Below are 12497 nucleotides of genomic sequence, written 5' to 3' on the forward strand. Positions count from 1 at the left end.
CAACTACTGGCTATTATCTACCGTCCTAGCGATGCAGTCCCTTTGTTCTCTGCTATAGAGAAACTTTCTCAAAGTGGTTCAAATTGCGGGATCGGGATATGCTGGGAAGTTGGTGATCCGTAGGTTGATAGAAATACAAGGTGAACGCCACATACTTCCGGCCAGTATTAATGACGTAAGCATCAAGCCACACTATTTAAACATCTCTCGGGTTTCATCACCAAATCCAGCAGGATCGGCGATCATGTTATTCAATCATTGGCATTTCACTGAAACTCTAATACCAGTCCGATGGATTTTTGTATCTTTGGACCCCTAAAATGATTTCTCAAATGTCGTCGTGTCTGAACTTTTTGTGGACTTAAAACAGCTTGTAGAGTGGAGTCGGATACAATGCCGATGCCTATCCTTCAGTGCAGTCCCCTACAATGCAAATACAATATCAAGTGATGCTGGTGGCCTATTTGAATACTACCGCTGATGACGACGTGTGGTGTTTCTTAAGGCAAGGAAGTGAGTACAAGGTCAAACTCGTCCGCACATATCCGGAACAATCTTATGTAATAAGTACGAAACTAAACTTCCAAACTTGATTTGAGGTTTGCCTGGCAGTGGAATAAGACGTGTCTATTGGAATCTTTGCTTCTTGCTGTGTTGCTTGGCACGTGTCTGGTTGCCGTTAGTGCTTTCTTTTTGTGTAATTGTTATCGTTCATTCTGTCATGAATAAGATAATTCGGAAAAATGCTATAAAATTTGTCTTTGAGAAGGCTACTAAAAAAATTCGACCGATTCCTTTAGAGGTTCATCGCCAAGTTTATAATCAATGTAGAATCAACTTGTGTCCGTCGTCTCCACCCCACTTAAGTAAAATATCTTAGAAAGAGTTTGTAAATTTTTGAAGATTTTTTAATAATAATATGACTCGTAATAAAAGACTCTGGGTTTGCAGTATTTCTGTTGATGAAAGAAATCAATTCTATTTTTATTGTAAATGTATTATTGCAGGATAGGACAAACAAAAATACTTGATTTGATAGAAGAAGCCGAAGAGTCTCAGAGGTATTTGGAAACTGAGTTGGTATCAACTGAGGACTATGTGGAATATTTGAAATTCTTAGAAGACATCCTTGGAAGAGTAAGTAATTTCTTAGAGAATGCTTTTGTAGAACACTTCATGATTTTTCACATATAAATATATTGTGAATTATGAAATGTGTCAAGTTTAATTTGCCATTATTTTTGCCATTGTTTAGTAAGCCATTATTTTCGCTAGTTGTGTATTTAAGTACTTAAAGTCTTCCTATGGTTTCCAACCAGAGTATAATTTAAATAGTACAGATGTTGTTAATCATAATTTTCATGTAAATGTATTATTTTCTTTGTATGTATCATGTAGAAGACACATTGACACTGTAAGCCGTGTACTGTATCTGAGCGTTATTAAGGACGAGATGTCCTATAAAAGCCAAACGTATCAATCTGTGTGTCGTGCTAATAACTAATGGAAAGTCTTGCTAATAGGTGTCGCTGCATATGCTATGGCTTGCTGCTCAATGATTTAAATCAATACAATGTTGTGAATAACAAAGTGCTTGAATAATTGCATAAATATGATTTGGAGCTTAGGGTGGTTGGTGGGTAAACTTAAAAATAAAGTATTTTAAATGTAAATAATTAGAACTTCTAATTAAACACGATTTAACCTATAATGTACAGCAGGCCGAAGATTTGGAGGGAACAACTAGTATCCTTTCATGGCAACAATCTCTTGTATTGATATAACAGTTTTCAACAGGACAATGCACCCGTTCTTAGAACTGTTATTTGAAAGTGACTTAAAGAATATTAAAAAAAGGTTTCAGAATTTAGTCCTGATTACCAAACTACTAAGACAATTGAACATTTACAAGATGTATTTGACGATTTAGAACATTTTATTTATATTGAAATGATGGAAATGTCAACTTAGGATAAAGAATATGTTAGTAAGTCTAGGATCACTAGTCTAGATCTATATATTATTTGTCTGGGATCAATGATCAGAATAGAGATACTTTGAGAGGCAGAACGTTTTGGGGATGTGACAAAGAACTAACATTTATCTAGGCTTTTACCTTCACCTTCAGATTTATTTCCCTTGTTAATAGCAAATGTATTTATTAGTCTGTGGTGAAAGCTGTCATATTTAGACAGTTCTTCAGTACATACCTCCCATTTTGATCACATCTGTCCCTCCGTTTCCTCTGTTGGTTAGTAAATCAAAGAGTCCTCTCCGCGGACGCTAGGTGTTGAGCAGAGGTTCAGTCAATAATAAATTCCATGTGTTGAAATTCTGGGTGTTAATCATGAATGACTTCCTAGCTTGACTCCGCAGTTTTCTACCATTGAACCTACATTAAAGACTCCGGAATCCAGAAAGGGTGACATGACCAAGGCAGAGCAATGTACGTGTAGGAAATACAGGAAAACTTTAATGGATCGTTCATTCCAAGTGTGTTACAAACAATATGGTGTATATGTATACGATCGGCAATCATAAAGTTTTAATTATCACCTCGAAAAAAATCAAGTTTTATTATCAGATTTCGAATGAATACGAACCAAGATTGAATACGAACAATGAATACGAACAAGAAATTGAAAGTTTGACTTATTTTCAAGAGCTTTTATTTCGAAAACTGCTTAGATAAGCACCTCATCCAATTACGGTATGTAAAGCAACTCATAATGACGTTCACAGCAACTTGGTATTCAAATCATTCTGGAGATATGGTAAATGTTGGTAAAGAGTGCAACTTTGCTTGAAATTATGTTAATTCCGAAAACTTGTAATTATTACACTTAGCAAAAGGTATTGTTGTAATGTCACAAAAGCAAAGGAAATCAAAAAGTGTTTTAGAAAGTTCCTACAAACGCGCCATTTAAGCAATATATTAAATTTAACAATTGTTTTTATATCTCGGGAATGGTTTGATATATTAAATGGCTGTAAACTGCATTATGATCTTTATGTCTGTTGAAAACCGTCTACATAATTGGATATTATAGTTATTTAAATATTTTTTTCGAAAAATATTTCTTTTGAAAAATGTCAAATTTTCAATCTCTTGTAACTTTGTTCCTACTTGTTAGAAATATGTCATATGGTGGCCGTAGTATTTAACACTAAGCTACTTCGAAAGTGAGTTACTTGCGTAATTACTGTTTTAGAACCCTCCAGAATTTGGTTCTTTTTCAATGTTTGTGATAATGTTTGCGTCTTAGTTGTGTCTTAGTTTGCAACGCTGCATAGTATGAAATTGTAAGTTTTCCATTTTACATGTAGATTCAAAATATATAATAACCTGACGTAGTGCCGTTTGAAAAATACAACTTTATGTTGGGTCAGTTAACACTGTTACGCTTGTAGTTTTGCAGACTATGCCAAACAATATCCCCCTGTCGATATTTGCATAGTACGAAATTTCAGCGTTCTATATCTATTAGTTATAAGAGCGTATTAAGATAAATGAATTAGGATTTATTTATTTATTTATTTATTCGGAAAGCACCTAAAATTTTTACAACTCTCTTTCAGCTTGATTACATGGAATCAGTTACGGATTATGTAAAAGAGTTATATGATATCAGCGAAGAATTTTCAGTGCCGATTCCAGCTGAAGATATGGCAAATTATCTGGTAGGTTTTTCGTATACTCATAAGTGTTTGGTATACTCTGTTCTATAGTAATTTTTAGTATTACAATGTATATTAATTGATGTTTTAGATGTGAAAGAATGAGAAAAAGTATGAATAACAAAATAAAAAGTTGACAGAATTTGCGTAGTAGTAAAATAGTTTTAAAAAAAAGAATGAAAAATAAAATCGTATCAATTGGTTGAAGAATGAATAATGTAACATTTTTATTTGGTTTTACTTTTATGCAATACTTTGATGTACACAGATTGAAAGTTTCGTCAATCAATAAAACCGATTTTTTTTATTTTGTGTAGGTCGTATTGAATATCTAAATAAAAGTATTTGCTGGCTGAAAGCGTAATTCTAAAGGCCAACATTTTATAATTGTAAATCTACACGAACTGGATGTTGTAACAGATAGTTTGTTGACTTAACTTATGTTTGGTATGTACAGAATATGATTAAAGTCTTGTGTCAGGATATGAATTCCGTATTTCGTATGCAGTGTTGTGTTTAATATCAGGTCTGCAATTCTTTGAAAAGACGGAAATGATGGTTTCTTAAATTAGCTATGATGGATATTCATGCTGAAATTTGAAATTTAATAGAGATTAATAGCAACACCTTAACCTCACTGAAGTAATATTTGTCGTAAGACCAGCGAAGTAAAACACTGTCGGGTTTGGTCCGGGAAAGATGAGTGACAATTCTTAATCATCAAATGGTGTAAACATTGCAGTGTCCACCTTGCGTCGTGATTACAATTGGGGAGCTGTTTGAAAGAAAAGAGTAGCGGACTTCGGTCTAGCTAGCCAGCATTAACAGCGAAAGTAGCCGATATGCTGACCACACATCATCCCAAAGGCAAAAGTGTCACAAGCCGGCTAGTAGACCCTTTTCTTCTGAGGGCTGTTGTGACAGGAGTTTTACAAATAGATTAATACTTGGTACAGGACATGATATAGGCGCATTTGTTTGACTTCGAAGATTGTCCAATCAAGGACAGAGCAAATTCTACAATTTGGACAGAGAAATATGTATCATGCCAAGTGAATACCCAGTCCTTTGACAGGGTCAATCAGTCAATAGTTAATTTTTGGTTATCTATATTGTGATGCAAAGTCTGTGTTGCTTAAAGGATTTTTTTTTTTTTTTTTTTTTTTGTGAATATAAAGCTTAATGTCCTTAATGATCCTAAAGCAGACGAATTTTCTCTGGTTTTAGAATCCATCCTAGAATAATTTTCTTCTTTCTTTTTGTTTAATATGAATAAACTTAGAGATGATGATAAAGCCAAGCTGTTAGTAATTACTATTAATTAGATCATTATTATACTTTTTCGGTTTCAACTTGGTCTTATTTTTAGCAGGGCTACTGAAATTAGAAATCAACGTCTTTGTTTTGTAGGGATTTGGAATGATCTTGTCAACCTTGCGCAGTGTAGCAGAAGGTAAGCTTGGAAAGAAGGACAATTTACTTAAAGACTTGGCCGATCTTATTGATAAAGATGTCAGTTCTCTCACCCAGTTTGTTGGAGATCTCAGGACTGATGCTGTGGTAAGTAAGAATCTATTTTTTGTAGGTTTTAGGTAATTATGTGAAAGAAAAACATGTTTAATATGAATTTATCTAATCATTTAAGAAAATTCTTGCTTACGAAACAGAGTGAATAGCAAATATTGTCAATATTATTGGTAATGATTTGTTAAAGGAGAAACAAAACACAATACAGAATTCATATTTAATTGGTGTAACTTTAAAAAAAGTATCAATCTGCAAGTTTTTAACAACTTATATGTTAAGGAAACTTCGAGGTTTTTACTTTTCTGCCAAAGATTTGGTGTCTTGAGTCTATAAAAATAATTAAAAAATGTTACTTTATCATCTTGAAAGAAGTTTTGTAGTAGTTTCAATGCATTTTTTAAAGGCACCATGAAGAGCGATGTGACATCAAAACTTACAAATATGTCCTCTGGATTCAAACTTATCTCTTACAAAATTATCAAACTTATCTCTTCGTAAATTGGTATTGAATGCTGATGTGATGTTTTCAATTTCTAACATATTATTTCAAAAGGTTAGTGAGATATTTTGATACCGTATATGGAACGTTCAGAACATCAAATGACCAAAGTTCTGAGAAAAAGAAACAAAGTTTGTACGGAACGCTTATTACGGTCTCTAGGTTCGGGTGCTATCAAGTTAATGAAAGGAGGTTTGGTCGTATATCCACCGTTGCTGACGAGCCAATTGTACCGCAAAAGTTGGGTTAGAACTTTTCTCATTAACAGTCTCATATAAATTATATTTGTGTTTCTGAACGTCTTTTATAGCCTCAGAAAGGAAATTCATGACAAGGATAAGACGTAAAGTTGAGCATCAGATAATTGTACAGAGGAACTAATGTACCCTTGCACTGTGCTACGTTAACTGCATTATCACTAGGGCAAGAATAAAATATTAAAACATGCATGCAATATACGACATTACTTATCCTGTTAAAGAAAATATCACTATGATATACGCACAATTATACTATTAGCATGTTATCACTTGACACAGAGATTAACACGCACGATAAATATTTTCAGTGCATATATTTTAACTTTTAGGAAATCACAAGCACATTCGTTTAACACAAACAACAATATACAATATATTCTTGTAATGGAAATATTGGCCCAAGACTACGGTTTGTAGATAAACGAGCACGAAAACGATATCGATTAAAACGCACGAATATCACAATTTCGGTAGTTCATTCATTGAAACACGCAATCATCCTTCGAGGTAAGACACATATTCGTCTTCTACGACCATTTGGGAAATTTATTCCTTCAGGAGGGTCCTTTGATGCTCTTCCATTGTTCCATAGCTTTTGACGACACTGAGAGAAAAAGTTAATCCACTATTCCTTTTAACTGGCTGGTAATTCCGCAATCACATTTTGAGTATGCAGTTGTTGAAACGTTACGATCCTTTTTGTTTTAAGCTTTACATTTTATAAACGGCTTTCAACTTCAAAGCACTTTCCTAATTGAGGTATTTTGGCGTTACACATCCACTATTCATAAAAGCATGTTCTGCTTCTTCGTTCTCGGACCTCACTCCTCGCGCCTCTCCTGCGCATCACCATTCTTTGTCACCCTGAAGGCGTATGAATACACTAGTGGAACAAAACATAGTTCCCATACAACACTTAGTTTTTATGTAGTTTCCTCCTTGATAAAAGTTGATTAACTGATTATTATCTTATTGGGAACATATTAACCACAATTAAACACATAATAATGTAAATAATAAATGATTATTATAAAAAATGCACATTATGACGTATAATCCAACTCTGCCTTTTAGTTTAGGAATTCAGCTTTGGATAGGAGGAAGAAGAGAATTAAGCTGAGTTGAATTTTTTGTCCGTACTTGGACGTACGAACAGAAGAGTAGGTGGATAGACGCACACACACACATAGAAACTTGTGAGGAAGAGAGTTCGCAGCATTTCGAATTCTAAGAATTTTGTCCTAGTGCGCACTAATTCCAAGAAATCCTCTTTCGTATACGGGGGTTGATTGAGAGATATATAACGATAGCGTTATATTCTATGACTGTATGTGGTTCGTGTCCTGCCGTTCCCTATGAGGGCTTAGGCGTTTATGATAGTCCGGGATTCGATCCCCTATATCCCAAACGTCTCCTTCATGCTTTAATAGCGGTTTGGAGATTTTACCCATGCCGATTATATAGCCACTGGACAGTACGGTTCAGACTTCGGGTCAGAACATTTTGGGTGATAGACATAAAGACTGGTTTTAATTGTATTTTCAATACCGATACAATTTAATAATGCGAAAATTATTATGTTGTATAGGCATTAATTATTTATGCTGGAAAGAAAAAGTAGATTAAAATCTCTTAAACTATAAAATATAAATTTGTATCATGATAATTATTTTGATAAAGGATATGCGAAATTTCACTTTTCACTTTAATAAACAACACTGAAACTTCACTAGTACAAATTAAATTACAATTTGGCACTTTGATTTATATAATGGGTATAATGATGGAATTTAACACTTGGCCCAATCATTTTTATTACAGTTGTGGAAGACGCGGTAGTCGCGAGCCACCGATTGAACCTTATTACATTGTACGTTTTTATTATTTTACACTTTTACTTTTCACCCACTTTGATGCTACAGAAAGCTAATTTCTGGTGGTTCCAGAGGGATGCACTTAAAGTTGGAGGGACGAATCTCCTTACTTTTTATTTTATCTTCTTTCGGGTGGCTGGAAGTTTTTTCTTTGCGCAGCTAGCTCTTAAACCCACCCCATACCCCACCGAAGAAGGGACTACGGTAGGCGAATCCGCGCGGCTCAAGATCACCTGATTAACCTGTGGCTAGACTGTGATTATCCAGTATTCAATCTGGGACAAGGTTAAACAACAATAATATCAAATATAACAAACTCAAAATCAGATTTCAAATAACAAATTTTATTACAATAAGTCACGAATATCTGAACATATGAATATGGACAGATATTCCAAGAGGGAGGTGAATATTTGCTCAAGTGTTTGAAGAACAAATATTCACTATCACCCATTGAAAATCCAGGGAAAAAAAACAATAAATGTACAAACACTGAAATTAAATTTCAGAGCAATTACGCATTTTTTTTTTTTTTTTAATCCTGTAGTTTTTAGACTAAACTTCGAATTCATAGATTTTTCACAAAATATTTAAGCTAAGAGCAAAGACCCTAGGGAAAAATAATTGATCAAAAGTCTGTTATTAATCTTTCTTCCTTTTCTTCTTCTGATTTTAATTTAAAATTTTTTTTATCGCAATATTTAAGCAAATCACGCGCGAAAGCAAACAAATCACTAGTCAAACAAATCATAATAGAATTGAATGCTTAACACTGCGCATCTTATCGGAGAAAAATTTTCACACGAAACAAAATTTCTTAACAGATCAATATTACTATTTACGGATATGCAAACCATCCAAGTGTAATCATATGCATGAAAATGCAAGAAAATACATACTAAAATATATTTCTCTTTTCTGAGTACTTCTCAACGGCTCTGCAGTTTCGGGACCCTACCTCTTAATTTTGTCCACGAGACAAAAACATTTTTTTTTTTTTAAAAAAGTACAATTTCTTATTGTGCAATACGAGGTCCTTACCATAGGTAGATAATACTAATATAACCACAATTCAATGAAATCAAATCCAGTTTAGCAAGATTTAGGTCCCAAAAATTCAAATCCAGTGCAATCAATTTGACCCTTTAAATTTCTTCAATTTAAATAAAACTACATACAATTTCAACCCTCTTAATTGCCTCATCAATACTGTCTATTCAACACATTCAAAATTTGCATTTCTGAAGACCAGTTTCAGAAACCAGCTGCATTTCTGAAGACCAGCTGGATCGCTACAGAAGACAGGCATGGTCGCGAACAGATCGAGTAGTGGACGACCGCGGACAGCAACGGACAACGCAACAACTATGGCAGTACTGGCCTCCTTCTCGATGTCACCACAGCGGAGCACACGTCGTCTCTCTATGCAATGTGATGTGAGCCTCAGTTCAGTTTACAGGGTGTTATAGAGGTAGAAATGTCATCCGTATAAGGTACAAATGCAGCGACACCTATCCGAGGACGATCCAGATCTCCGCGTGCAGTTTTGCGAGTGGGCAATCGAGCAATTACGGCTAAATCCAAACTTCGTGTTGGAGATACTCCATTCCGATGAAGCCTACTTCGTAATAGGGAGGTGAATAGCAGAATATGCACTATTGATCGCCTGAGAACCCCGCATGGACAGATCCCTCCAAAATTATCGATGCAGAGAAGGTTATGGTGTGGGCGGGTGTATGGGGAACACGAATTATCGTCTTTTTCTCATTCATGAACCTTTAACTGCGGAACGATACCTGGAGATGTTACAGGAACAGATACTACCACGTCTGCTGTTGGAAGATGATACATTTCCCAGTTTTTTTCAACAAGATGATGCTCCTCTCCACTTTGGCATCCGGGTGCGTCAGTACCTGAATGAACAATTTCCTGGGGCATGGATTAGTCGCCGTGGGCCAGTTAACTGGCCAGCCCCATCACCAGAACTCATTCCAATTTACTTTTACCTTTGAGGACACATTAAGGCTGTGGTGTATGATGTGAAAATTCGTGATCTTCGTCATCATGAGCGACGTATCATGACTGCCTGTGAGCAAATTTCCCCAGCTACCCTGCTCCGTGTTCATAGCAATTGGGAGAAGCGTCTGCACACATGCATTGCCCAGTACAGAACCTATGTTGAGCATATTGCGTAACAGGTAAACAGTTGTCGTTGTCCATAACTTCTCACCAAATTAAGATACATGAAATCTGATTTCAGATTTGACATCCTGAGCAAATTCTAGTCTAAGGTCATGGATCACATTACCCACCTATCGTTTGAAATAAAAAACTGAAATTCAAGTTGGCAGCCGTCCGCGAACCATTACCCAAAAGATTTGCCTCTAACCCTATTGCATATTCCTACATCAAGTTCAATATAAATACATCCGTACGGATTTAAAAAAGGGGTAGTAGGGACTTTTGAAACATCCTGTATATATACATATATATATATAGGATATCCCTGTGTGTATATATAGCGTATCTCATATTTATAGGGTGTTTCAAAACAACGCCGACAACGTTTGGGAGGTGATTCCTGACACCAAGATAAGACAAAAAGTATAGACCAACCTGGGTGCATAGATGCTTCCTTTTAGAGTTATAGGCTGCCGAAGACGGCCGAAAAATAATGAACTTTAAAGGTCCATAGCTTCAAAACTATGGGACCTACCGTAGTCGGGTAAAGACCACTTAAGAACTAATATGTGGACTATCCAAACTAGATGTTTCAGAATTCTAAGGTACTCACGAAGCAATTTTTATACAGGGGGTTTGGGTACGGGCATATAATTTGAAGTACTCTCCAACTACCTCCATAAATATTGTTGCTGAAATACCACAGGATTGTAAAAGTTGGATATATGTATAGGGCACATACTAGTTCCTAAGTGAAGTTTTAATCCGACTACGGTAGGTTCCATAGTTTTCTAGCTATGGAACTTTAAAGTTCAGTTTTTCTTGTTTTCGGCAGCCTATAACTCCGAAAGGAAGCATTTGTGCACCCAGGATGGTGTATACTTTCTGTCTTATCTTGGTGTCAGGAATCACCTCCCAAACTTTGTCGGTGTTGTTTTGAAACACCTTGTATATATTATGTCCATACTTGAAGGCCATGCCGTATTTATTCATTTTTTTTCTTTTTATTTTGTCGGAGTTAAACAGTGAAATTAGAACATTTTGAGAAAGCATATGCGCACAGCGACTGTCAAATCTTGAAAGAATGTGGTGTGTGAGGGAGTTTTTTTACAGGATCAGTAAACAATGTGGTGATTATGTTCACGCTAGCTAGATATTAGCAGACTGAACGTGAGGTGTTGGAAAGAGTTCACTCCTGTGTTTAGCTTATTACAATGAACCAGTTAAATTTAAATAATTGAACTGAATAAATGTGAAATATCAATACATACAGAAATTGTTTTAGAAGGAATAAATATTAATAGGAGTAGTATCTCATACTACTCCTTTCCAAAAATTTGAGAGCCATAAGAAATATATCTCAGATATTGTAGCCATGATTCAATTATTGGTACCAAGAATCAGAATAAAAATATTCCCTAATGTTTATAATGAATATTTCATGTTTCATCCAAAATTAAAAAGAGCCAATTTTCGTCAACTCCCTATATAACTACTAATTTTTGATGAACAATTCGCATCTTTAGCCCTAAATTAAATTAAATTAGAATAAAATTCAAGATAGGGCTTTAGTGCTGCCATCTATTGACAACATTTGTACAACTTTTACAATTTTACAGTGATACAAATTTGCATCCTTTTAACAGCAGAAAGAATGTTCTGAAATTCATGTTTACAGCCTCAATCCAGCTAAAAAAAATGTCGCAATCATTCTTAAATAATATTGGCAATTGAGTTAGAAATTCTTGTTTTTATCGTATGACAAGAAGACTTCGCGAAGGGATACCTAGGAAAAAATAAGATCTTCATGATAGCTTGTAATAGACTGTTGCGTTTTCAGACTATTCCAAAATATTATCAATTCATTTTGTAGAACTTGAGATGAACTCATGACCTCTTTCAAAGGTCCTGGATTATCTGTTTATCCCCTAGATGTTATTTTGGGTAGTTTTGAGAGTGACTCGACAATTGTAAGAAAATACGATTCGAAAAAATGTAAATAAATGCGTCTATCATGAAATTTGTTACACCATCATTAAAATTACTTTTACCATTACTATATTAGAGCATTATTTGTTCCTGTTTTCTTCTAAGCATACATCGTTAACGAGCCTTCTCCGAAATTAAGATAAATTAAATTGTGCTTACATGTCAATCTTGTCCAGAGGATGCTCTTTACCAAATTGACTCAGTGCAGTGTTCGTAGGAAGAAAATTTCCCTAAATTAACTCAAAATTTTTCCATTTCTTATCAGATTCTCCCTAGTTTCTTGAGTGTCCAATTCTTATGACAGAAGTTATATGATAAGATTAATTTAGCTATAGTATAAGGAAATGCTAACCACAGTTGTTTTATTCGTTTGCGTTTGCTTCTTCTTCGTCTTTTTATACTTTTCCTCCATTTTTTCTTTATAAGAATATACCCAGCCAACAATTCGTGCAAATTAACAGATAGACAGACAGACAGACAGACAGACAT

General features: G+C 34.8%; 1 protein-coding gene across 1 annotated transcript in view; it reads left to right on the forward strand.

Moving 5' to 3' along the window:
• Nucleotides 1-12497, forward strand: part of Dhc16F (Dynein heavy chain at 16F) — a 418273-nt gene that overhangs the window by 100519 nt on the left and 305257 nt on the right. The window contains exons 14-16 of the mRNA XM_081735970.1: nt 1008-1137; nt 3580-3681; nt 5089-5238. Of these exons, the coding sequence (XP_081592096.1) occupies nt 1008-1137; nt 3580-3681; nt 5089-5238 (382 nt within the window). The remainder of the gene's footprint in view (nt 1-1007; nt 1138-3579; nt 3682-5088; nt 5239-12497) is intronic.

The sequence above is a fragment of the Thermobia domestica genome, chromosome 13, assembly GCF_964235325.1.
Source record: "Thermobia domestica chromosome 13, izTheDome1.hap1.1, whole genome shotgun sequence".
Taxonomy (NCBI): Eukaryota; Metazoa; Arthropoda; class Insecta; order Zygentoma; family Lepismatidae; genus Thermobia; species Thermobia domestica.